We start from the raw sequence: 27,625 nt of genomic DNA, 5'->3' as shown, positions 1-27,625 counted from the left end.
TGGCAACGCTTCGGCTAGGGATACCACTCCTATAGGGAGCCCTGTGGCACTCTACGGTGGGGTTGCAGTATCTACAGAGGGCACTGTGGCATTAGCTAAAAAGGGGCTGCCCAATCTGGTCATTCTTGTGTCTGCCAAACGCTGCCAACTGAGCGGCCAGACTGCATTTAGCGACACTTAACTGGAAAACTGGATTGTTTAATTAACAAATAACGAAGTAAACTCGCAAATTTCCGGTAAGTTAGCGGTATTATTATAGTAATGTAGTATTGTTCTAGTAGTTCAAATAACGAATTAGTTAACAAGAATTTAGTATTTTATCAAATTTGAAAGTAATACAACCTGAAAACGTAAACATTTTTTCTATGTGCGCCCCATTTACCCGGCTGAGTTTGAGACCCCTGGTCTATAGGTTTAGTATGGATTGAAAAATTCTGGAAATATGTTTGAAGGGCCCTGAAGGGACTGTATACAGGAGTGTGTGACAAAAATTGTAATATAAGTGACAGACAGCAGTTTTTCTAAGGACAGAACTTGTCAAACACACCTGATTTATTTTTAGGAAGAGGGGAGTAGAATCCTGGACAGCTGTGAATATAGTGTTTTTGGACTTTGCAAAGGCATTTCACATTGTCCCTCATGGACGCCTAATGGGTAAATTAAGGACTAGAGGTTTAGATTGTAATTGGATTGAAAATTGGCTGAAGGACCGTATCCAGAGAGTTGTGGTCAATGATTCCTACTCTAAATGGTCCAAAGTTAGAAGTGGTGTACCCCAGGGTTCAGTGCTGGGACCACTATTATCCAACATATTTATTGATGATACAGAGGATGGGATCAATAGTACAATTTCTATTTTTGCAGAGGACTCAGAGCTTTATGGAAGACGTTCAAAAATTACAAGCCAACTGACACTAAATGTTTGGGCATCCACTTGGCAAATTTATTGTAAAAAGTTACATCTCAACTAGTAGAAAACAGGTATGAAAAGATTGTGTACAGAGATCACTAGGTTGACCACCCCTTTCAAGAAAGAGGGTAGTTTAGGGCATGCCCACAATATATGCAAGCCAGCTTTATGGATTTTATATCCATCACAAACGGGAGTCTTGCGACCCAATGTTGAATAGGAAGAGCGGCATTCTGTAAATATAAATATGGGACAGCCTGTAAGCCTTACTGAGGAACAACGGTGGAACTCTACCCTCGATATCATGCCATTGTTCACCCTCAATCTGACCAAGATCCCCTTACCATTTTTGTTTGGAGTTAGCAGTGACTAATTTTAGTGAGAATGTATCGATATAGTGTGGAAATGAAGCCAAATGAGCCATCCACATTGCTAACCATATCAATTAAAGGGTTACATACAACCAGTGAACTCCCAAGTGTTCAGTGGTCCAACCCTTTGTTAAAAGCATGTCTCAATTGAAGATATTTATCAGATTGACCATGAGGGAGTCCATATTGTTTGCAGATGAGGGAATTTTTTTATTTCCCCATTAGCAGGAATGTGACATATCGCGAACACCCTTGAATTTCCATCTACCAAATACCCTGAAGTCTGGCCAGTTCAGAAAGCCATGACAAACTCGAAATAGGAGTACATTGAGCGCAATTTGAAATATCTGTCGTGTTTCGCACATTCCACCATACTTTATACGATCCACAAACTTTAGGGATCTGTTTTGAGTGAGGTTTAAATTTGTGGCTTCAAATAATTGATGTGGATTAGACATGTCGAATCATAGCCTTATAAGGGTCAATGTTTTGCATTCCCCAGCCCCTGAGGTGGGCAATTTTTTCCTCTACGGCCCCATTCCAAAAATGTTTAATATCAGTATTGGAATACAAGCCGTAAGTGGCACAATGGCAATAGCGAAGAGCAGGGTAGACAGATCGCATGCCTGCCGTGTGCCCCTATCTAACGTGAATGCCTAAGACAGGGCACCATTCACCCTAATTCGAGCCCTCAGTAACCCCATAGAGTAATCTGACAGAGTAGAGCTTTCAACTCCTCTAATTCTAATGGGGTGTTTAACATGCACCTATCAGCCGATGATGAAGTCAGTAGCGTAATAGAATCCAAATAGGATATAATTTGTTCAGGTGCAATTTGTAACCCGGAGGCCTGAAAAAAATTCCAAAAAAGGTATCCAGCATCATCTTCGCATCTGGAAGCAACTTCCCTGTTGAAGACCGCAATGTTGGGACAAAGAATGTGCCATTTTGAGCCTTAAAAATGGTGTCCTTCATAGTGTCCCACACCAAAGTTTACCGATCCCCTATTTATAGCAAGATATTCAGTGATATAACGATCATCATCTCTTCAAAGGGAGAGTAAAAAAGCCATTCAGCTTCCATGTTCGCAAGTCCACCATATTATTCGGAGAGAAAGTAACTTTAGTATCATAGGTAAATGTTTAGTGCTATGGTGAGGTATGCCACGGGATATACTTACTGGGGAGTAAAGGGCTGTTTATGAGGAACATGTCAATGCGAAACATAATTATGAGAGCTAGTGACATGAATAGGCACATGTATTCGGATACTTCAAATGTCTCAAGAGTAACTCATTGAGAAGGAGACCAAATTTAGTGGGTGCCTCACCCGAGTCTATGTGCTCAGCTCCCATCCTATCCCAATATCGACGAATCTCCCATAAACAAAAACAGTACATTAGGCATCCACTCAAACAGGAGCATTTGTTTATAACCATACCAGAATAGGGTGGCGGGACATAAAGTGCTGTGAAAAAGTATTTGCCCCTCACCCGATTTCTTCTATTTTTGCAAGTTGGTCACATTTAAATATTTTAGAACCTCAAAACTAATTTTAAATATAAGATAAAGACAACACGAGTAAACACAAAATACAGATTTTAAGTAATTATTTAATTTTTTGAGGAGAAAGATTTATTCAAACCTATATCACCCAAGAGAAAAAGTGATTGCCCCCTAAACCTAATAACTGCTTGTGCCACCCTTGGCAGTAACAAGCGAAATCAAACATTTGTGATAACTTGCAATGACTGAGTACAGAAAATATGGCACTGTGTTTTGTTTTTTTTTTAATAGTCCAAGAGCATGATCTCTTTAGGACCGCTCACATTGCCAGCCAAGCAACTGTACCTGACCATTTTACAACAATTTTAGTAAAAAGTGACTGTTACATTTAAGGTGGTTATTCATAAGGTGCCAGTGATGCAGTCCTAAATGTGGAAGAGCACTTACCTACTAACATAATTACAAATGAGACAAAAGCGAGTTGTTTTGGACTCTTTTTCCATAGTGCGCCTTAAAGCCGCCTGTGCAGCTGATGTCATAGAGTCTGCTTCATCCAGAATAACGATTTTAAATGGGGGACATGTTTTGCCACTGCAAAATAAAACAAAAAATAAAGTTTGTAGGAAACAGAAGCCGAGACTATCACATGTCTAAAAACACGGATATGATCTATTTACACTAATGTACACTGGGTCTCACAAAAACATGAATAACTTGAGATTCTACCTTGGTTTTACCACTTTGTGCTCAATGTACTGAATACTAAATATTAACCCCTTGAAGTCCAAGTCATTTTTTTATTTTTGTTTTCCACTCCCCGCCTTCTATGAGCCATAACTTTATTTTTCCGTTGTGGTTTTTATTGGTACATACGACTTTTTGATCACTTTTTATTACATCTTTTTTTTATCGCTAAGGGACTTTTCACATCACCGTTCGCTTTCCGTTCCAGGGTTCAGTCTGAGGTTTCTGTCGAGTGAACCCAGCAACGGAAAGTGAAACAAACCACAGATTCCGTTACCATTGATATCAATGGTGACGGAAACACTGCTAATGGTTTCCGTTCGTCAACATTCCGGCAGGTTTCCGTTTTTCCGACGGATTCAATAGCGCAGTCGACTCAGCTATTGATTCAGTCGTTAAAACGGAAACCTGCTGGAATGGTGACGAACGGAAACCATTAGCAATGTTTCCGTCACCATTGATGTCAATGGTGACTGAAACCAAAGCTGTGGTTTCAGTTTCACTTTCCGTTGCGGGGTTCACCCGACGGAAACCTCCGACAGAACCCCGGAACGGAAAGTCAACGCTGATGTGAACAGGCCCTTAGTTGACCAAAAAAACCGCAATTCTGGGGTTTCACGTTTTTTTACATTTCACGGCGCTCACCGTGCGAATTAAATAATGCTATACTGTTATAGTTTGGACTTTTACGGATGCAGCGATACCAATTTTAACTTTATTTTTTACATTACTCCAAAGAAAAAAAAAAATAGGAAAATGTTTTTGTTTTTGAACTTAATGTTTTTAGTAGTGGGGAAAAAAGATTATTATATTTTTTTTAACACATTTCATTAGTCCCCTAGGGGACATGATCCAGCGATCGTTAGATGTATTGCAGCGTATCGTCATTCTTACAGGCTTCTGTTAAGCCGTACACAGCAGGCCCCCTGCAGCGTATGGAGTGTGCCCTGTGAGCGCACTCCATACTTCTCCCCCTGCACCATGACATGCCGGTATGTCATGGTGCGTCAAGGGGGTTAAAGGAAACATGTCAGCAGGTTCATGATGCCCTTTTCAAGGGCAGCTTGACACAATGACCCATGCACTCACTACACAACTACATTTCACTTTGAAGCACTGACGTTTTAGAAAATAACGGTTTAAATAAGTGCTGGGCTCGGCGAGAGGCGTCCAATAGGTGTCTCACCTCTGGCTTCTTCCCGCCACGCTCAGCTTCATTGGCAGGTCACTCCCTATTTGTGTATAGGGAGAGACCGATTAATCAAGCAAAATACGCAAAATAGCTCGCCCAGAAGGATTTGCAGGCTATAGGTTGAACTAGAGACACTGTCCGACCCTTTATAGAACCTTGAAACATGACTTGAGTTAATAGCCAAACCAGAGACACCAGATATAGAATAATGTCCTACTAGATTGAAACAAATTTATCATACAGCCATAAGAGAAGAGAACTGCTTACTCAGAACGGGTCCCGCCAACAGTCAGCTGAGAAAAGTTTTTCACTTTTTCACGAATTACTTGTATTCCTCTTTCATCAGATGCGTTTAATTCCAGAACACGCTGCCGAAATAATTCTGGGCTGAAAAGAATTAAACGGTGAGAGCAAACCACAATAATAGATGGGAAAAATACAGAATTAAAATCACACAAATATGACAGTATTGCCACTTGTATTTATAAACAGACCTGAGAGATGCATACATTTTGGTTCATTCATCAATGGTTAACCTGTTAAGTAATTTTATATAATCTCCCTGGTAATGAGTAATAGGGGATTTTGAGTACTCCACGTAAAATCTATTTCTCGATCAATCCATTAGGGGGGGGGGGGTACAGACCCTGGATATATGCTGTTGCCACTGGGAGGCTTGAGACTAAAAATGGAAAAAGAAAAAAAAAAAAAAAAACTACTGTGGCGTAGATGACATCATCTACTACACAGATACCTGTAAAACACTGCGACCAAAGGAAGCATCCGCTGAAGCTAAAGTGTGCATCCTGTAAAACTTTGCAAATGTGTGCAAAGAAGACCAGGTAGTCGCCCAGCCGAGGAGGCTCCAATCGCCCTAATGGAATTCACCTAATAAGCCTCACAAATAGTCAACCAAATCTAGCAGGCAAACGTAGCCTTAGAGGCCGACAAACCGTTCCTCAGACCTTCCAGATCAACAAACCAGAAATCAGACCTGCAGAAGTGAGGGATAAGTAGACCTGTAAAAGCACAGACAATATCAAAGTTGGAAAGATAAGAGAGTGTTTTCTGAGATGCAATAGGGATGGGCAAAAAGAGGATATCCTCGTTAAAGGTTGAAGGAGACCACCTTGGGGAAAAAAGTAGGCACTGTACATTGCATCAGGATAAGGCAATGCTGAGTTAAAAACAGGAAAGTAGAAGACAGGGCTGTCCGTTCAGAAACCCTTCGCAGAGAGGTCACCACCACCTTTCCAGGTTAGGGCGCGTAAGATTTCTCGTAGAGGTTAAAACAGATATGATTGCAGAGGGTCCAGAACCAAGGTCAATAGAGGGGAAACCACGTGAACATCCCCTTGCAAGAAAGATCAGACTTGGACATCAGTGGCCTGTTGAAGAGTACAGACAACACAGAAAGCTGCCCATTAAGTGAACTCAGGACAAGACCGCAGTCAAGCTCTTCTTGGTGAAAATAGTCTTTTTCTTTTCCAGGATTCCAAGATCCCGATCCTCAGACCAGCGTAGGTCTTTCAAGTATGGTGGTAAATACAAGCAGAGGAAGGATTTCTAGCCTTCAACATGGTGTGGATTACCCGCTCTGACAAGGCCGTGCTTTTGCAAAACTGCAGCTTCAAAAGTAGCATCATTAAACATAGCAACTGTAACCTTGGGTCGGAGAGAGAGAGAGGTCCCTGAGAGGGCAGAGGGGCAATGGCCAGGGAACATTGGCCGGTGGATCCACCACGTTGGCGTACCAACGACACTGCCAATCCGGACGATGGTGGCAACCCCCTCGGCCTGAATCCCACCGAGAAGCCTGAGAGGAAGAGGTGGAGGATGGTTGAGATAAATAAGGCTAAGTTGATCCCATGGAGCCACTAAAACATCGGCCGTGCATATTTTGGGATCTCGAGATATATGTGTCGGTGAACCTTGCAGTTGAACCGGACTGCCAACATCCGCACCCCAATTGTCAACTCCTGGGATGTGGACTGCAGAGATGGGGGGGAACGTGGAGCTACTCCCACCACAGGATCCTTATGACTTCTGCCATTGCTGGTAAACTCTGTGTTCCTCCATTGCGATTAAAAAAGGCTACTGCCGTGACATTGCTCGTCTGGACTTAGACCAGGCAGAATGGTCAGCATACATATCGGTGGATAACCGGCAGAATGGTCAGGCTGTCCTCCATGGATAGTGATTTTAATCAGAATGTCGTTCAAGTGATGGACGACTGAAAACACCCCTAGAGTACTATCACCCCAAAGAGGATTTTGGTGAAGACCCGTGAAGATGCTGCCAGGCTGAACGGGAGTACTACAAATTGGTAATGGGGGGGAGGGGGTCGTGGCCTGCAGCTCACGGCGCCGGTCGCATAAACTAAGAGCTCCACTTAAGACCAAGGAGATACCCTGTGGTTCCTCCTATAAATCTTCCCGGCAGCCCACTGTGGATGATGATTTAGGGGGCACACCATCTTTAACCCCATATGCGCAGATTCCTCCCATATCTGCCTCAGAATCTGATCAAGACGACCTGTATTCCCCACCCTCTGGCATGCCACAACTTTGGCGGGAATGCTTTTCACAATTGCCTACCAAAAAGGTGACTTTAAGAACGTGATACAGGAGGTGAAGTAAACATTCCGATCAGAATTAGCAGCGATATATCAAGATACGCACCAAATTGCCTCTAGGGTGGAGACTCTGGAGGACGACCATGATACTACTAGACACCATGTATCTGTCCTTCAAACTATGTCCTCTCAGCTTGCTTCCATTAGAGACATGCAATTACACTTAGGAGGACCTGGATAACAGGGAACGTCGTCACATCAGGGTTAGAGGTATTCCATCTCATGTTAGAGACGACTATCTTTACCGACATTTTGGGAGCACCCCCTTCTCATAAAATACCGCTTGACACAGCGCATCAAGCATTGAAACCGAAATCGACCACTTCTCAACATAGAGATATAATTTGCTGTGTACAGGACTTCCATAGCAAGGAGGACATTAAGCTCAAAGCTAGACAACATAAAAATTTGGCTTATGGAGGTGCCCCGATCCAGTTGTTTCCGGACCCCTCCTGGATTACTCTTCAGAAAAGAAGACTGCTTCGTCCCCTTCTTGCCACCTTACGGGATCAGAATATTGTCTATAGATGGGGTTTCCTGTTCTCCCTCACTGCACGAAGAGATGGTGCCTCTGCAACCCTGAGATACCCGGGGGATTTACCTCACTTCTGCGATACCCTTGGTATACCCACACCCAAACTGCAGAACTAGGAGACTCCTTCACCACCCTCTCCTCCACCTCCAGTCTGGCAATCCGTCTGAAACAAGCAGAGACTATCTCCACGACATTCACAAAACCGCTGCTCTCCGAGACCTGACCTGACCCGACTTGGACACTTACATGTTTACTGGCACCTGTGTGATTTATGTGAGGGACTCTGGACATCCTATGCCCGGCATCCTCTTAAACAGCTGAAATGTTTATGCTGATTTAAGCTTATATTTTCAGTTTATATATATTTTTTTTCTTTCTTTCTACCTTTTCTTTAAAGTAAATTGTGGCAGGGTAGGATAGACCGAAGGCTACTTAGCTCTCCTGCCTCTTATTTGGTAATTGCGTACTTTTACACGGAGTTATTTGATTACTGGAGCCAGACCACTCCCTCGATTTGGGTATAATTTTTGCAGCTCGCCCTCTGTTCCTAGAGAGTTGCAAAGTGTAATATTGTATTACAAGCTTTCATATCACCCACCTCAGGGTACCCTACTTCCCCTGGTAGTACATTCCATTTTATAGCTGATGTGCATTGACTACATGTCTTTTCTCTTGTTATTGAGAATTGTTTGGTTTCCCTGGTTTGTCTCTCTCCCAGTGTCTCTCCTTCCTTTATGCTTCTTTCCACACTAATGGATGAGATGACGGTTTCTCCTGCGGACTTCATTGGATGAGGAGTATTGCAGAGACCTACTTGCTACGAGACCTGGCAGAGACCAGCCTCTACGTAACTGTGAACTGTATACACAGGCACTTTCAACATTACTTATCTTTCTCCCCTACATTTATAATCACGGTTAAATTTGTCACACTTAACGTGAAGGGACTCAATTCCAATGTGAAGCGACGCTTAGTTCTTAGAGAGCTGAAATCACTTGGAGCGGAGGTTGCCTTTTTGCAGGAGACACATTTGGATTCTTCCGTTTCATTTCGTTTTGCTAGGGGGACAAATCCTGTTGTCTACTCTGCCACTTCTGGTCGTAAGAGGGTGGAGGTCACCATTATGATCTCCGGTACGTGTCCCCTACAGGTCCATACATCACACTTAGATCCTAGTGGTAGATATGTTATCTTAGAGGGGACTCTTTCTGACCAGCCCATTGTTTTGTGCAATGTCTACTCCCCTAATACTTCTCAGATCCCATTTTTACACAGAATACTCTCCAAACTACCAAAACTTTCTAGAGGAACATGGTTGATAGGTGGTGACTTCCATGTTCCGTTCTCCACACTCATGGACCGAGCTTCTCACACACACACACAATACTCCATCCCCCACTCTCGTGGAACTTTCCACTCGCTTCAGGCAGCGGATTAGGGAACATCACCTTTACGACCTGTGGCGAGTTGATCAGCCTGGAGATAGGTCTTATACCTTCTTTTCACATACACATAATACCCACACCCGCCTAGACTATTTCTTTGGTAATGTCCCTGCCTCGATAGCCACACTTTTCCATGATTACTATAAATCCCTATATCATTTGCCAACCACATTACCCTCCAACCCAGACCGTCGGCAGGAAACCCTACAAGCATCTTTCCTCATGTAATCTTCCAAAACTTACAGAGATAGAACTTTCTTCTTTGAATGCCTTGATCTCTTCGGAGGAGTTCTAGGATATTTTGAAGGACCTCCCGGGTGGTAAAGCCCCTGGGCCAGATGACTTCACGTATATATATTATAAGACTTTCGCAGAGATCCTGGTTCCAAAGATGGCTTCCTTGTTTAACGCCTTAATGCAGGGTTCTCCCATCCCTCAAACGTTCCTGCATTCTCACATTACATTGATTCCCAAACCGGGTAAAGATCACGCAGATTGCTCCAATTATAGACCCATAGCGCTTTTGAATTCTGACCTAAAAAATTTCACTCGCCTCCTCGCGAATCGACTTAATGTTTGCCTTCCATCTTTGACCCATAAAGATTACGTGGGTTTTGTCCGCCTTAGACAAGGGGGAGACACTACGAGGAGAACCCCTGATATTAGACACCCTTCACAAGCAAGAGGAATCAGTGATCCTTCTTAGCCTGGATGCAGAGAAGGCGTTTGATCACTTGGGATGGACGTTCATGTTTGAAACTATGAGTACATATGGTTTTTCGGGTCCTTTGACGGCTCTGCATGGGCTCTACTCTAATCCAACAGCGGCATTAAGCTTCCGCGCTCCACCTCCCCTCCGTTACATATATGGAATGGCACGCGTCAGGGCTGTCCCCAGTCACCTCTCCTATTTGTGCTCTGTATTGAACCCCTTGCAGCTCAAATACGACAATCCTTAGACATTGCAGGCGTCAAGATACATGATAAGGAGTTTAAGGTCTCACTGTTTGGTGATGATGTTCTAACTATCACTAAGCCTCATACCTCTCCTCACTAATGTTCTCCATAAATATGGGAAGCTTTCTGGTTAAAAAACTAACACCTCTAAAATGGAAGCACTCCCTATTAATGTCCTACCGCACACCCTCCAGCTCCTCAAACAAAATTACAATTACAACTGGAAAGAGGTCTCCCTGACTTATTTAGGAGTACAACTCACCCCCTACTACAGTTCAGTTTACAAGGCCAATTTCCCTCCTCTTTTTGTGGAACTGCGTAAACTCATGGCCAGGTGGGGTTCTTTCACCATGTCCTGCTTTGGACGCATTGCAGCGGTCAAAATGACCTTGCTCCCTAAATTATTGTATTTCTTTGAGACCCTACCGGTGGAAGTACCCACGGGGGAGTTGAGGGCAATGCAGTCTTCCATCCCCAGGTTCATATGGAACTCCAGCAGACAGAATCCCTAAATCTGTTTTATCGTCTAGTCGATCTGCAGGGGGGGGGGGGGTTGTCTGTCCCTGACGTTGTGAAGTATTATTGGGCGTCTCATCTCCGTCGCATTCCTTGTTGGGTGTCCTTTCGGGCATACACTAAGTGGACTGAAATAGATAAATTATGGATGGCACCGGTTCATCCTAATACTCTGTTATGGGGAGACCCGCTGGCTCTACCTTCCTCGTCCCTGCTGGGTCCTATATGCTTTCAACAAGAGATTTGGGATGCTTGTAAAAGGTGCTTTCACCTGGCCTCAGATTGTCCACCATTGACCTCTGTTCTATATACTCCTACTATTACAGGGGGTACTACCTCCCGATTGGTCCGATTGTGGGCTGTGGCAGATGTATTCCACCTGGCCAATATGGTTGACCCTCATACGTTAGAACTCCACCCGTTTTCATACCTCCAACAGCATCATAACATCCCTTCTGCGTTTTTCCACTATCTCCTACCAGCTCTGAAAAACTGTCGCCATACTACCACTACTAAGGGGCTTATTTCTGCCATTTACTCCATGCTGCTCTCCCCAAATAATTCCTTTCCACTTATGAATAGATATATGTCAAAGTGGGAAACCTTGTTGGATAGAACCATCACTTTCTCGTTATGGCAGATCATATGGTCACAGGCAGCTAAAACTGCTTTGTACAACATACAAAGAAAATCAATATAAAATCCTTATGTTCTGGCATCATACCCCTGCCCTCTTACATAGCTTCAACCAGGGTATCCTGTCGGATTATTGAGATCAGAGGGGAGACCTGTTCCATATATTTTGGAGTTGCCCCTTTGTGCAACAGTTCTGGTTGGAGGTTAAGAATTTGGCAGTGGCTGTGTTGCAGCAAGATATTCCCATGGACCCTCTACATTACCTACTGAATGTCCCTCCTAGGTCATTGGGGAAGGCTTCAGCTCGGCTTTTCCATCACCTTCTTACTGCGGCTAAAACCCTGATTGCTTGGCAGTGGAGACAAACTACACCTCCCTCTAACACGGACTTACTGACTTGTATTAGGGAAATTCGCATTATGGAACATATGACAAACTCCTTTGACAACACGCTGGACAGATTTAAAGTAGTTTGGGACCCTTGGGACAAGTATTGGTTGGCGCCATCCTTGACTTAGACCTTTTGACTAATCTTGAGGGCACCTTTGACCTCCCTACATCTCAAGTTTCCCTCCCTTTTTTCTTCTCCCATCCCCTCTGTCTTTCTCCCAGTGTCTTGTCTGGTCTGATTTGATCTTCGAATAGTGCTTTGATTTATTATTGTTTGAAGTGCAATCATTTCTTACTGGTACTGTCATAATTTTTGAAATGTGAATTTGATTTGTTTTCTGTGGTTACGTGATAGACGATGTCAAATTGTATGGCCTGCCCATACGACATTATGTCTTTTGAAAACACTTTCAACAAAAATACAGTTGAACCCAAATTGGTAATGGTGTGTGTGTAGGCGGGGGATTGCAAAGTGCAGGAACCGCTGATGGGACAGTCAAATGGGAACAAGGAGGTACACGTCCTTTATGTCCACCGAGGCAATCACCGATCAGAGGGACTCTGAATTCCTACAAGGTCAGGCATTAAACCGCTTGAGCTCCAAGATAAATCGAACTCCGCAATCCTTTCTTAGAACGACATTGGAGTAAAATCCTTGATATCTCTGATCTGGAGGAATAGGAATTATTACTCCTTGACTACTGCCTGAAAAAAAAACCAGCTACCCTGGAGGGCGACTGAGGAGGCGTGGACTGAAAGAACTGGTCAGGTGGAGGATTTTGTACCGGGAGGATATAGCTTCCAGCCCCCCAGCATCAGATATGTGAGAGCCATGGATTCTTAAAGGGAATGTGTCGCTAGAAAAAAATATATATTTTTTTTTTTAGTTAAACAGTTAGTGTATAAGTGATTAAACATTGTTCTAATTTTTTCACGAATCAGGAAATATTATAAATTAGATTCCAATTTATAACATTTCCCAGTGCTGGTCACTAAATGGAGCAATTCCCAAAATTGCAGCATTGGCATGTGGTAAAGCAACCACATTGCTATATGCTGCAAAATTTGAGAATACTCACTCGCTCTAGTGAGCTCACAGAATCCCCCCTCCTTTATCCTGGCTAGTGCCAGGAGAAAGGAGGGGATTGAACGGTCAAACCTCCTACACGGTGTGTCGCCATTTTTTGAGCGAACACACAGTGTAGTAGGTTTACATACAGTAGTAAACACACAGACCTAACTTACCTGCTCCTGCCACCGCCGCTCCCTCCGCTCCAAGTGCACAAGTCCGGAAGCCGCGACCGGAAGTAGTAATCTGTCTGGTAGCGGCTTCCGGTCCACAAGAAAATGGCGCCGGACGTCGCTCGGCCGAAGACCTTCAATTTGGACTGTGTGGGAGCGGCGCATGCGCCGTTCCCACATAGACGTCGTACAGCATAGTGGATGGAACTATGGGACTCCTCGTTCGCATTCACTATGGGACTGTATGTGCCGTATTCCATGTCTGTATGTGTCGTTAATCGAGACATACAGAGATGGGAAAAAAAATGGCAGCCCCCATGGACAAGAAAAAGTGAAAAAAAACAAAAAAAAAAAACACAAACACAAATAAATAATTTTTTATTTAATAAAACACTAAAAGCAAATTGATATAAAAAAAAAAATTCGCGACACTCGTCCTTTAAAGCACAGAAGCCTGAGCCCCTCCCGAGATTCGGGTGGGGAGCAGAGTCAGGATGAGCTGCTCCCTCCTTGAAAATGAGGACGCCAGGTGTGAGAAGCTTATAGAAAAGCTTTTTCTTGCTTGGAGTACTGGTAGGACAGTTGTCTAGATGCTTGTAGACTAAGGAATCCACAAAAGGGATGTAAACGAGATCCCGTTTTTCAAGAGGTCATGGCAAGACGGACCTTGGCCTGAGGTAGGTGAAAACTCTTCCCACCAGTGGCTTTGATATGTGTAGGCGGACCAGCAGTTAAGCCAGGCAGTCCTGCGCATAGCAACAATAAGATTAGAGGCAAGTATTTAGGAGCACCAGAGAGCTGATGCTCAAACATCACAAATTCCTCTTAGAGGTGCTCCAGAAAGAATACATTGACGGAGTTGGTGAACCCAGTGAAGACCCTGCTAACCCAAGCTTCAAAAGAGGACCTAGTAAAAGCGCTTTATGAGACAGTCCAAGGGATCACAGGACGAGGCTGCGTCCACCATGGGAATAAGAGTAGTCTTGGCTAGACGAGAGACCAGAGGGTCTACTACCGGCGAAATTGCCCATTAGGAAGGAGAAATCTTCCAGGAAAAGAATACATAAGATCCAACCAAGCTGAATGAGAGAATTTCTTGTCAGTGTTTTTCCATTCTTTGGAAACGGCTGCCTCATACTCTGAGAAGGAAAGGACTTCTCAGACTGTTTAGGTTGGCGGGAGGAGACTGCATCTGGTGAGGGGACAGACAGGTCTGTGACCTGTAAGATCTCTCAGACCACTTTACTGAGAGAGTCTACTGTAGATTGGAAAATTGCCAGCTCAGAGGTGGAATCAGAAATTTCTCCTTCAGACAAAACCTTCCTGGCAGGGGGGGAGGGGGGGCATTTTGCTGCTTCCTCCCATTCCAGAGAGGTCTTATCCAGAGGAGAAATTTCTGACTAACTCTGAGCTGGACAAGAAGCAGTCATTCTAGATATAGATGGCGGGTAAGAAAGAGCAAAGCTAACCCGTTTTTTTAAGGTCTGCCACGTGAGAGAGTCGTGGATTGTGAGTCCAGAGAGGGCTGATTGGAGTGGCGAACGATGATGCCCATCATGGACTGGGTAACATTGGTGAGGTCAACGAAAGCCTGGGAAAGTGAATGAGCCAATGAATTTCAGTTCAGCCACTTGAGCACTTGCACAAGCATAATGAGTTGTAACTGTTGTCTGCTGGGAAGAGCCTCCTCTGGTGTCTGACATGGCAATAGTGGGCAGCAGTAAGGAGGGTTGACCCTCCAGATGGTGGTTTTTCTTTGCGGTTAAATTACCTGACTTTCTCAGTAGTTTATGTAGGACATTAGTACTATATAGCGTAAAAAAAAACCCACACAACATTTTCACACGTAAATTTGAAAATTCAACACAGAACCAGGAGTCTAACAGAAAGCAGGAGACAATAAAATGTCCAGAATGCTGCAGTATCAGCAGAGATTTTGCAGTTAGTGTTCTATTGTCACATACCCATACAGCTCTCTGGATGCTGCCAAAATTGTAGAGGTTTTCCCAGTTCCGGGTGGCCCATAGAATAGTAGATTAGGGAGCTAGTAAACGTGTGAGAGAAAAAAAAACAAAAAAAAAAAAAAACACAACAACTTAGTAAGCAAACACTTTAAAATAGGAAATTCAGACAGCACAATCATACAAACAAATATAAAAACGGTATATCATTCATGAAAAAATAAAAAAAATCATATACTCAGATATATAATTGTTTGATGATGGATCTATTCCAAGGAAATAGATCGGTCCTGCTTCAGTGATCATATCTGGTGCACATTTGCTGGGATTGTTTATATGTCACGTGAGGATCATTACATGAAACCTCGCCATACATTACCGATATCCAAATGGAACATCCCTCTTTCCATATTATTTTGGGTGCCAGAGTAAGGGTCCATATCTTTTCATATACCATATAAAAGCCACTTCTACCCATTTTAGCGCTCATATTTTCATCTCAATGTGCCTTTATGTCATATAGGTTTTAAGTTGCTGTAATTGATTTTTGCTTTCCTATGACAAACCTAAGCAAGTTGGTCATCTTAAACATTAACTCAAACTATTGTGCGCGCATGAAAGATGTACACTTTGGTTTATATAAAAGTTAACAGAATGCAATAGACAGGAACATTACATTTTTGGGTTCCACTTCGCAGATAATATACTTCAAAACACATTAATAAAGTAGTGGATCATGAGAAATTAGAAATCTATTCGCCAACATGTAAAAAGCTTAAATAACACCTTACAGTAGCACAACACAGTTTGGGCCTTAAAGGGGTTGTCGGCCTTCTGACAACTGATGACCTATCCACCGGTTGATCATCAGTATTTAATTGGTGCGAGTTAGACACCCGGACCCCGCACTGATAATCCGCTACAGTGGCCTGCGGGCACCGGATGTTGTGGCACATAATGCTATGTACGAAGCCAAGAAGCAATTGGCTCCGTACATAGAATAGCAGCCGTGCTGCAGGTCTACTCCTATTCACTTGAATAGGAGCAGAGCTGCAGTACTGCAGCTCGGCCGCTATTCCGTAGCCGGAGCGAAGTGCTTCCGGCTTGTACGTCCCGTGCACCGGACGCATTGGACCAGCTGATCTGTGCGGGGCCCGGGTGTCGTACCCCCACAGATCATGTACTGATGACCTATCTGGTGGATAGGTCATCAGTTGTCAGAAGCTGGAAAACCCCTTTAAGATTTTTTTTTTTTTTTTTAGTCCTACTAGGGGACTTCATTGATGCACCTTGTACACAGGATCATGTACACTACATTGGAGGATGTACAGGAGAACGTGCCAGTGATTTTATAGTCCTGCTGCGTGTTTGGTATGTGGATGGTGATAAGAGGGAACTTCTGACCAAGAGCTTCCTTAGGTTTGGTGGCTGTTTGTATGCGAGGAGAGGCAAATTCGGGAATATTTCCTTCAGTTTATAGTCTTTGTGAAATATGGGTTGGAGATAAGCAGTGATTTTCCTCAAGATGTTCATTTGGGGGTGTTTGTATATGACCACTAGGGGAACCCTGCTTTTGTCTTCCTTCTTTGTGTACTCCAGAAGATTGCTCCTTGGAGTTCTTGTTGCTCTGTAGATCTGATCTATAATCCGTGGATGGTATCCCTGTTGTAGGAATGTATTACTCAGTGATAGTAGGTGTTGTTTTCGGTCTTCACAGATTCGTATGTAGCGCAGAGCCCGGCTGTAGATGATGGATTTCTTTATGTGTCTCGAAGGAAAGCTGTTCTATCTCAGATATGCTGGATGGCCTGTAGGTTTACGGTAGATTGTGGTTTGTATGGTATTTTTCTGCAGATATATGTCAGAGTACAAACATGATGAGTTGTAGGGCTGGCTCTGACAATGACGCCAAAAGATGTTGTTGTAGGCTCCAGACCTGCACTGCCCACCGTCAAAAGACAGTGGCTGGTCAGGAATGTGTTAAAGATACTTTTTCAAGGTATATCAAGACACAGGTTTATGTGTAAAGCTTTTAACTACTTACATCTGCTCCTTCTAGTGCCTTTTTCAGCACAGCCACCACCTCATCTTGGAAAGCAACTTCATCCACACATTTGGGCCGGCTGCACAGAAACCATATGTTAAATATAAAATAAAAATCAAGATAGAGAGATATGCCATGCATTAAAGCTATAGTTTTTAACCAGACTCATTGCTGCCATTGAATGCACCATTGTGTCACACATAATTGACTGGTGAAGTGTATGTAATGGAATCAGTTAGGCCTCCTGCACACAGCCGTAGCCGCGTGTACGGTCCATGATTACGGCACAGACGGGCAGCGGACTCACCCGCATTTGCAGACATTTTAAAGTATAAGAGCACGGTCCACAAATGCAAAAAAATAGAACATGTCCTATTTTTTGCGGGTCATTTCTATGGCCCAGACACTTAGCCCTAAATATGCGGGAATGTGTCCGTGGCCCATAGAAATGAATGAATCAGTATTTTTATCCGCAATAAGGAATTCGTAATTGCGGATAAAAATTATGGTCGTGTGCATGAGGCCTTAGCAAGTGGTATGAAAGGGGCAGAGCTGGTCAAAAGTAATGAAAAATAAATTCACAAAGAAACACTTATTTGTAAGATTAAACAAATATAGTAGAACAGATAAAAGGTTTCAAAAAATGTAAAAGGGAATCAGGAACATATACTTTAATGGTCCTAGCCAAAACGGAATAAAGAACATAAGCTATTCATTGTAACATAGATGCTATTAGCAGGTTTACTACAAGGTGACTTCATGGTGTCCCCAGAATGACAACCGCAAACTAAAAAAAATAAAAATACAATAAAGTATTAGGACTGGGCGTTTAATTGAATTAATTTGATATTTCGAACGGCTACACGCCCCAACCCCATGGCAGGAGAGAGGAAAAAAATGCTTTAAAAACCAAGCATGCACGCTGCACATCATTGAATGCCGAAAATAAACAGGAGCCGCAGTGAGGGGTTTGCCAGCTCTCTATACGATATGGATTCCACAGAAGTGTATGAGGCTAACCAATCAATGACTAATCAGTGTCATACACTTCTCATTGTTCCAGCCCAGCTTCTTTCACTGCACAATCTCACTGTGCTGTGGATCATGCTGGGCTGGAACAATGAGAAGTGTATGACGCTGATTGGTCACTGATTGGTCAGCCTCATACACTTCTTTACAACACCCACTTGGTCAAAAGTAAAAACACGCCCAGTTGGGCATTAAGAAACTAAATCTAAAATTGCTCATAACTTGCGCAAAAATTATCGTTTTTCAAAATAAAAACCACTGCTGTTATCTACATTCCAGCGCCGATCAGATTATGTAGGATATAGGGCACTTATAATCTGGTGACAGAGCCTCTTTAAGGGGGTTTTCCCGAGTTATTTAAAAAATTGGCCAATGTAGTAGGAATGCAAAAAAATAAATACTTAACCATTGCTCAATTCACAGATCTCCGTCGTTGCAGCCCCGTCGCTCTGTTCCTTCCCGCCGATGTTTTGACACAGCTGCAACGATGACGTGCCCGTATACCCTTGTGATCGCTGCAGCCAATTACTAGTCTCAGTGGGTATACGGCACAGGAGCGCGGAGGCCAGTACTTGGCTGCAGTGATCACGTGGGTATACGGGCAGCGCTGGAACGACGGGGATCTAAGTTGAGCAATGGGTCTTTTTTTTTTCCTGTTTAGATCCCTCCTACCGTGGCCAATTTTTTAAATAACTTGGAAAACCCCTTTAAGATCCAAGAGCGTACAGTAATTTGAGTGGTGTTCATTACCTTCAGTTATGATCAAGCCGTAGCAAAGAGTGGTGTGTGCATATAGTTCCCTACATAAAAAACACCAGTAGCGTTACAATACCAGAAATGTCTGCTTATAAAACGCCATTGTACTGCTGTATTACTGGTACTAACAGTATTATAGAACCAATAATAGCAGCACAGCAAGATTATAGCACCAGTAATATAGCTATTTGTGATCACTGCTATTTTAGTAGGAAGAGAGACGTACAGGCCCAGCACACAGCATTGTTTTTATAAAAACATTTTATTCTAATTTTTTTGCCACTAAAAAAAAAAAAAAGTTATTTGGCTCCTAACTATTTCAACCTAGGAGCCAAATCTGCCCAGGTAAAATCAGTATATATTAAGAAGATACTTGATTGAATGGTGTCTGTTTTTTTTTCAGCAAAAATAGGAAAGTTGAGATTACAAAATCGAGAATCACTCACAATCTTAAACATAATTGAGATATTATTTTTTGGCCATATCGCCCAGCCAGAGGTTGGCACTACATATTTTCCAGCAGACTAAAAATACTCTTCGCATTTTAGAGGAGTATTTTTAGCCAAGGAGAAGTACGTAATTTGCGGTACTTCGAATTAATACTTAGGGATACGTGGTGTCAAAAACTTGCTATTTATGAAGCGAAAACTCGCTATAACTTATAACAATGCTTACATGCATAAATAGCAAGTTTAGGCAATTCTAAGCCTATTTGACATCACATCGTGAAGATAAGTGTGGGACACCACCTTTTTTGAAGCACGAAACCTGTCACTCAGGCACCAGGGCAGAAGGCCATGCGAACAGACAAAGTCAAAGCAAAAATTGCTGAAGTAGAACTGAAAAAGAGAAACTTGTCAAGGTGTGTGACCCGCCTGTCGCCCCCAGACATCGATTTTATTTGGACTGTGTACACCTTTGGTTCAGGGTAGCGCGGTTTAGCAGTTTAATATAAATAGTACTATACAGAGAGTCACCCCAAAACACAAAAATGTTTAAATAAAATAGATCTCTTGTATAAACACGGATGATTATTTATTTTTCTTTTTTTCCCATTAGAAATAAATGTGCAGCAGAGGCAGGTGAAATTTGCACAGTTCCCATTCCAGTCAAGCCGAGTTCACACATCTCAGTAAAAAAATGCATTTTATGCCTGGAACGATGGCAAAACCGCAATTTTGTCCCAATTTTTCTAAAATTGCCGCAAAACGTTGCAGTTTTGCCCCAGTTCGTGGCAAAATTGTAAAAAAAAAATATTTTCGCCGCAACTGTGAACCCAGATAAGAACACATGAGCGAATGGGAGAGGTGGAGAAAGCGATAGACCCCATGTAAGGAGGTGATGGGTTCAGCAGCAGACACGGAGGGGGCAAAGAACCCTGGAGAATCACACTGTTGGACAATAAAAACGGGCACATAAACCCAGAGTCTAAGGCGAGGGGGCTAAATGAGAAGGTAATGGAGGAAGGGGATTGATGACGCAGAGAAAGCCAGTCCAGGATGGCTGTGGTCCTATCTTTTTACATCCAGCTCTCCCTCCTGTGAGGAGTCTGAACCGGGCGTTGCCACAGCAGAAACTTGTCTCACTCCTCTACCATATCTATGGAGGACCAGGCCCCATGCCCACGACCGTAGAATTCATCCGCAATTACGGACCCATTAATTTCTATGGCCAACGAACACCTGCCCATATATTTACGGGTAGGTGTCCGTGCCGTAGAAAAGCTCTGCAAAAGATAAGACGTCCTATTTTTTTATTTTACGGACCATGCCCCCATACTTTTTATAATGGGAGCACAGCCCGCAAATGCGGACGACTGTACACGGCTGTCCGTGCCTGTAATCATGGACCATAAATACAGGCATGGCATGGGGCCTTAGTTCTCAGCACCCTTCTAAGTTCCAGGTGCTGCTAGCACGGGACTGCCTGGTGGCTCCTAATGACACCACAGAGGCGCAGACAGAGCCTTATTAGTTTTTGTGCAGGCACCTTACAGACATCATTAGGAGCTGCCTGGCAGTACCGCGCTGCGGCACAGTTTGAGACTTTAAGGAAGAACATAAAAGAGGTTCTGAGAGCCTCTCCATATGTACTTACATTACCTCTCATACTGTGCCACCTCCCCGCTTAAAATGAACTAAGTCTTATGCGTAAGAATTCACTAGACGGATTTAAAAGCTTGCAGGATCCTTTACAGCGTCAGAGACGCCGGTAGAGGAGTTATCACGACTTCTACGCCCAGAGCTATGAGGTGTTTATTCTTAAGCTGTGCTCACACTTCCTTTAGTCATTTTTTCCCCCCCCATCAGGTATACATTGCTCTTTAACCCAATCAAAAGACAGGGCAAATAAGAAAGGCGGTGGTGTATGTCTGTATGTGGGGAAGTGATATGAAGGTGAGTGTGAAGATTGTGAGGAGGTTGAAAGCTTGTGGGTGGAATTACAAAAAGGGAGGTAAACCCTGGAAAAAATATTTTTGGTGTAATCTATAGACCCCCCCAATATAACTGAGTGGATGGATGATCAGCTATATAAACAGATGGAGCGGGCTGCACAGGCGGGTACTGTAGTGGTAATGGGAGATTTTAATTACCGGGATATTAATTGGTGTCATGGATCGGCTTCAACTGCAAAGGGGAGAAATTTCCTCAACCTGTTGCAGGGAAATTTTATGGGCCAGTTTGTGGAAGACCCGACTAGAGGTGAAGCTCTGTTGGATCTGGTCATTTCTAATAATGCAGATCTTGTTGGGAATGTCAATGTTCGTGAAAACCTCGGTAACAGTGATCATAATATAGTTACATTTTACCTATACTGTAAAATACAAACACAGGCTGGGAGGGCAAAAACACTTAAAGGGAGTTTGCCACCAGAACTTAGTTTTGAACCAGCAGTATGCGAATATAGTTCACGCTAACCTGTTTTTAAATGTGTTTTCCTTGTTCCCCAGGGTGCCTGCTTTGCATTAAAAACACGCTTATTAAGTTTATGCAAATCAGGATTTCGGTGCAACGAGGATGACTTAGTTGCAGCTAAACGTCTGAATGGTTAGACAGAGGGAGGGGGCTCCTTCTGTCACTCCGCCGATAGGTTGCTATGGCAACCGGGGACCTAATACTGACCCCCAGGTCTGCCATACACAGAGTCCTATTAGTTTTACACTGACACATATAATGCATTGCAGAAGTATCGCAATGTATTATATGTGCGAACCGAAAGTTAGGTGTTCAAGTCCCATTGTGTGGAGACCAAAAATAAAAAATGTAAAAAATAAAAACTTTTGGAAAATTAAAAATTAAGTAAAAAAAAAAAGTAGTCTTATTTTTGGATAATAGTGTGAAAATAAAAACTATACATATTTGGCATTGCCACATTCAGAACGACCCGATTTAATCAGAATAAAGAATAATAATAATATTTTTTATCAGAATAAAGTTAACATGTAATTTATACCGCACAGTGAAAACCTAGTAAAAAAAATAAATAAATACCAGAATTTATGTTTTTCGTCTCATCCCAAAAAATGGAATAGAAAGTGATTTCATTAAAATATCCCTCCTAATCCAATTCGATACACATATAAAATTCTGTTTCTCCAAATACATAGAAAACTTTATAAAAGGGGCCATCAGGGATTTTAAAAATGATGGCCTATCCTTACGACAGGCAATCAATATTAGAATGTGGGGATTAGACTTTCAGCAGCCTCTTTATTGATTTTATTTTTGTTCGTAGTTGCACTCGCCGTTCACTTACATGGGCCAATGGTGCAATACCTTGCGCAGCAACTATGAATGTAACAGCTGGTGCAGGGTCAGACTGGGCCACTAGAGGATTCTCTGGTAATCCCAGACTGACACAATAAAGGGCCCAAAAAGGTAAAGCAGAAGACAACTTCATTTGTTGCTAACGTTGGATCTACTCACTTGTCACTAGGGTCTATTTCTTATGGGTGGATTCACAAATAACCTGTTAGACCATATTGATGGTATGTCCTGCATGTGTAATGAGAACATATACACAGGATATGCCATAAATGTCTGATAGATGTGGCTCCCACTTCTGGAACCTGCACCTATCAGACACATATGTATCCTGTGGATATGCCATAAATGTCCAAGATATGAAAACCCCATTTAGTGCAGCTAAGAGCTCTCCCTATCAGTTTGCTTCAGAGAAGCTGTTGTAATGGTCATTTTCCCTACAGTGCTGCATGGATCTATTGAAAACTCCATCTATCTCATGTCCCCCCCCCCCCTTTTTTTTTTTTTTTTTTTTAACTCTGAATAACACTTTAGTCTGTACATGTAGGTGCAGATCATGCAGTTCTATAGGGCCTCGGTTTATATGGCAAATAACAGTCAGCTACTATGCATGACAGGTTTAGGAGCCTGCAGAAATGGTTTCAGGACCTTCAGTTGTAAACCAGAAATATAACTTCTTAAAGGCTATGTACACCTTTGAATTTTTATATATATATAAAAAAATGTGAATCAGTGCGATTGGTGCAACTTTGTAATTACATTTTATTAAAAAATATTTTAACTTTTTCAGATACAGCTGCTTTGTATCCTGTATACAGAGCACTGTATGGGGGGCCGAAACCTGAATCCATTAGGGTCAGCGGGACTGACAGGTTCAGTGACAGGTTGTCAAGCTGTTATCGATCACATCTCAGTTCAGAACTTAGGCCCCATGCACACGAACGTGCTTTTGCGGCCGCAATTCCCCCGAAAATCCACGGGAGAATTGCGGCCCCATTCATTTCTATGGGGCCATGCACACGACCGTAGTTTTTACGGTCCGTGCACGGCCCGGGAGCCCGCACCGCAGAAAGAATGGACCTGTCTTATTACGGCCGTGTTTCTGCGGTCCGGGCTCATTGAAAATAATGGGCGCGACAATGTGCATGTCCCGCGATTTGCAGGCGGCTTGCAGCTGACAGCCCGCCGACTCGAAAATCACGGCCGTGCACATGGCTACGTTCGTGTGCATGAGCCCTTAGATGTGATCGATAACAGGTGGATCATCCGCTATCACTGAACCAGTCAGTGCAGCTGACCTGTCGGATTCAGGTTTCGGCTCCCCATACAGGTGCTTTGTATCCTGTATACAGAGCAGTGTATCTGAAAAAGTAAAAATATTTTTTAATAAAATGTAATTACAAAGTTGCACCAATCACACCGACATACCTCCCAACTTTCAAGCATCACAAAGAGGGACAACCATCGTGGCGCAGCAGCAATTTTATTTTAAGCCACGCCTATAATCCCACCCGGTTCATTGTACCTCCCACACAGTATAATGCCCCTATAGCTGCCACCATACAGTATAAAACCAACACAGATGCCCCATACCGCATAATGTCCCCATAGCTGCCCCATACAGTATAATGCCCCCCATACAGCATAATACCCCCATAGCTGCCACTAGTGCCAGTGCCCTTGTAGCTCTTTACAGTGCCCATGTAGATAGCACCAGTGTCCCCTGTAGACGATGCCCATATATAGTGCCACAGTGTCCATGTAGATAGTGCCACACCCCCTGTAGATTGCGCCATTGGGACTCCCTCTAGGAGCGGAATCCCCAGCCAGAGAATAGGCCAGGGATTCCACTTCTAGAGGGAAGCCCTGATGTCACTGTCCATATACGGACAGTGACGTCAGTGGCTACTTCTTGAGCAGAATCCCCGTTGCCGACACTTGCCAGGATTCCGCTCCAGGAGAAACCCCTGACGTCAATATCCGTATATGGATAGTGACTTCAGGGGTCTCCTCTAGGAGCGGAATCCCCGGCCAGATCAGCAACAGGAAATCCGCTCAAGGAGTAGCCGCTGACGTCACAGTCCACATATATGGACAATGACGTCAAGGGCTTCCCCTAGAACAGTGCTTAACCCATTCCCGACATTTGACGTATGGTTATGTCATAGCCGGGATACGATGCGGGTGTCGGCTGTATGTTAAAGCAGACACTTCACAGTAACAAACGGAATCTTGTTTAACCCGTTAAATGCCGCGATAAATAGAGACCGCGGCATTTAAATCGTTAGAAAGAGGGGGGCGACCCCTTTCTAGCAGCTCATCGCGCCCCACGCAATGCAATCGCGGGGTGACGATGGTAGTTATGGCAGCCTAGGGGCCTAATGAAGGCCCCCAGGCCCGCCATCTTTGTGCTCCTATTAAACCCTTTACCCATTTTCCCCCTAGAGCATCGTAAAAAATAAATAAACAATTGGTATCGCCGCATCCGTAAAAGTCTGAACTATTACAATATATAATTATTTAACCCGCACGGTGTACGCTGTAAAAAATAATACTGTAAACGCCAGAATCTCTTTTTTTGGTCATCTCATCTCTCACATAAAATGGAATAAAAAGTGATCAAAAGCTTGCACTTACCCCAAAACTGTAGCATTAAAAACTACAGCTTATCCCGCAAAAAATAAGCCCTCATACCACTTAATCGGTTATGGCTCCCAGAATTTGGCGACACAAAATACATTTTATTTTTTAAACTTAGATTTTTCCTTCTAAAAGTAGTAAAATATAGAAAACTATATATATTTAGTATCGCCGTAATCGTATGGACCCGCAGAAAAAAGGTAACACATTTTAATTGCATAGTGAATTCTGTAAAAACGAAGGCGCAAAAAAAACAAAATGGAGGAATTGCTGTTTTTTTCATTTTCTACTCCACAAATATTTTTTTACCCGTTTCCCAGTACATTACATGGCACAATAAATGCTGCTACGAAAAACTACAACTCGTCCCGCAAAAATCAAGCCCTCATAGGACTATAAATCGACAGAAAAATGAAAAAGTTATGGCTTTTGGAAGGTGGAGGAAAAAACGAAAATTAAAGTCTGAAAGTTTTTTACGACGGGAAGGGGTTAAATTAGTGCTGTGCCCGGGAGTCCTCGGCGAGGGGCGGACCTCCCTCTGCTCTGAACTAATTTTGAAACAGGGACCTGCTTCAAAATTTGGTTGAAGTGTAGCTAAAGGACAAACTTCTGACATGTCATATGGACATGTCAGAAGTTTGGATTGGGTCTGAGCACTGAGACCCCCACCAATCGCTAGAACTAAGCAGCTGAAGCACTCGGCCGCTTCGTGTCTGTTGGGCCAGTACTCGGATACATCAGCTTTCCGGAAAAAGCCGAACAGACACGAAGCGGCCGAGATCTCACACGAGCCCTTCAGCTGCTTCGTTCTAGTGATTGGTGGAGGTCCCCGTGCTCGGACCCCCACCAATACAAACTTCTGACATGTCACTATGACATGTCAGAAGTTTGTCAAACACTTAGCTACACTTTAAACTGTATCTGCGTCCTGAGGACGCAGATACAGTTGACAGCGGGACATAACCCCAGCCTGCTGAATCAGGGACAGTTGGGAGATATGCACTGATATTTTTTTTTTTTTTTTATAAATAAAAATGTGTAAGTGTACATAGCCTTTAAAGGGACATCCTCCTGGAAATGAAGAGGGGAAAACTTACTATTTCTCCACCCATGGGATAAGCCTCTGCTTCTTGCCGTCACTGCTGCTGCTAGAAGTGGAAGCCGAAGTCTTCTCTTTCAAAGGCTTAGTGCTGATAGACGTCCCCCCTTTCAGAAAGGCCTGCATTCTTCTGCCTCTGCTAGGAGATATACATTACGGTGATTTACGAGATGCACACACATATATAGTATATAACAAGACTGTGTACTGCACGCTCAGCTGTATGACGCCGCACAGTACTCAGGCAATGTACCGACAGCCCGTCCACTGCACTTACATGCCGTTCAACTCCGCTATCCAGCGCGCCAAGACTGCGCTAATCACTTCCAGGTCACATGTCTGTCAAAGGCTAGCGCCAAATACATTAGACAAAACTGTCTGCCATGTGACCGGAGCTACGAGTGACGTCACCGTGTCATGTGATCACATTTTTAGCGCGCTGTGTCGTGTTGTAGAATGGGTCTGTATTACTGCAGTGCACGTTGTCAGCGTAGTAGAGATGGATGAATTATTACGTGTAGTTTCAAATATCGAGCCTTTTAAGTCACAACACAAAAGCAACGAAAACTTTTTCGTTTCAATTGTGGGATTTTATAACAAGGGGGAAAAGAAAAGCTTACCTCCTGCAGGGATCTGATCCTGCTGAGGTACCAAATACTGAAGAGAATAATGACCTGAGTATAATGCATACCCTCCAAGGCCACTGAATTTGTTCGGTTTATACCACAAAAAAAAAATCACAGTACCGCTTTTACAGATTTTTTTAATATCACCAAATAGGTCATTCAGTCATGGCTGCCTCCTGGTCTTCCCTGGCGGTTTAGGGCAGGGAAGTGGTTAATGTAATCTTCCTTGGTGCTCTAGGTGGGGGTTTATTTAAGCATTATTAGTGGTCTACAGGGCCGCCGTCAGGAATTTCTAGACCGCGCACAGCCAAGGAGTCTGGGCCCCCCACCATTCCCGAGGGATGGGCAACGGAAAGTGGTGCGCTCATGTTTCTACGTTATCTGATTTTGGTACTGATGTCAATTACAGTGAACGAAACCATGGGTCAGGCACATGACCGGTTAATGCCCTGGTTTTAATAACCTTTAATGCACCGGTTTTGTTCAATTCAGTTAAAATTTATCCCACAGTATGGCATACAGTGGAATACGTCGCCCTTGGAATGGCCCAAACTGAAGTCCACTAGTAGCTTTCCCAGGGCTGGAGTCCCCGGGCAGAACTTCTGCTAGCGCTCTGCCCAGGGATTCC

At 43.4% G+C, this 27,625-nt stretch overlaps 1 protein-coding gene across 3 annotated transcripts in view; it reads right to left on the bottom strand.

Annotated features, from left to right (window-relative positions):
* The window catches only part of RFC4 (replication factor C subunit 4), a 35,680-nt gene extending 8,925 nt beyond the window's left edge, over positions 1-26,755 (bottom strand). Inside the window, exons 1-6 of one of the 3 annotated variants that reach the window (XM_075864055.1) lie at positions 26,649-26,755; positions 26,370-26,510; positions 17,084-17,162; positions 15,043-15,122; positions 4,990-5,109; positions 3,234-3,377 (exon numbers count right to left, since the gene is read on the bottom strand). In XM_075864055.1, coding sequence (XP_075720170.1) covers positions 3,234-3,377; positions 4,990-5,109; positions 15,043-15,122; positions 17,084-17,162; positions 26,370-26,497 — 551 coding nt within the window. In that variant the 5' untranslated portion in view covers positions 26,498-26,510; positions 26,649-26,755. Of the gene's footprint in view, positions 1-3,233; positions 3,378-4,989; positions 5,110-15,042; positions 15,123-17,083; positions 17,163-26,369; positions 26,511-26,648 lie in introns of those variants that run through there. The other 2 variants (XM_075864056.1, XM_075864058.1) reach the window with 2 other exon arrangements.
* Between the last annotated feature and the right edge of the window lie 870 nt (positions 26,756-27,625).

Source organism: Rhinoderma darwinii, chromosome 4 (assembly GCF_050947455.1).
Source record: "Rhinoderma darwinii isolate aRhiDar2 chromosome 4, aRhiDar2.hap1, whole genome shotgun sequence".
NCBI lineage: Eukaryota > Metazoa > Chordata > Amphibia > Anura > Rhinodermatidae > Rhinoderma > Rhinoderma darwinii.
This window is presented reverse-complemented; position numbering and strand designations above follow the sequence as displayed.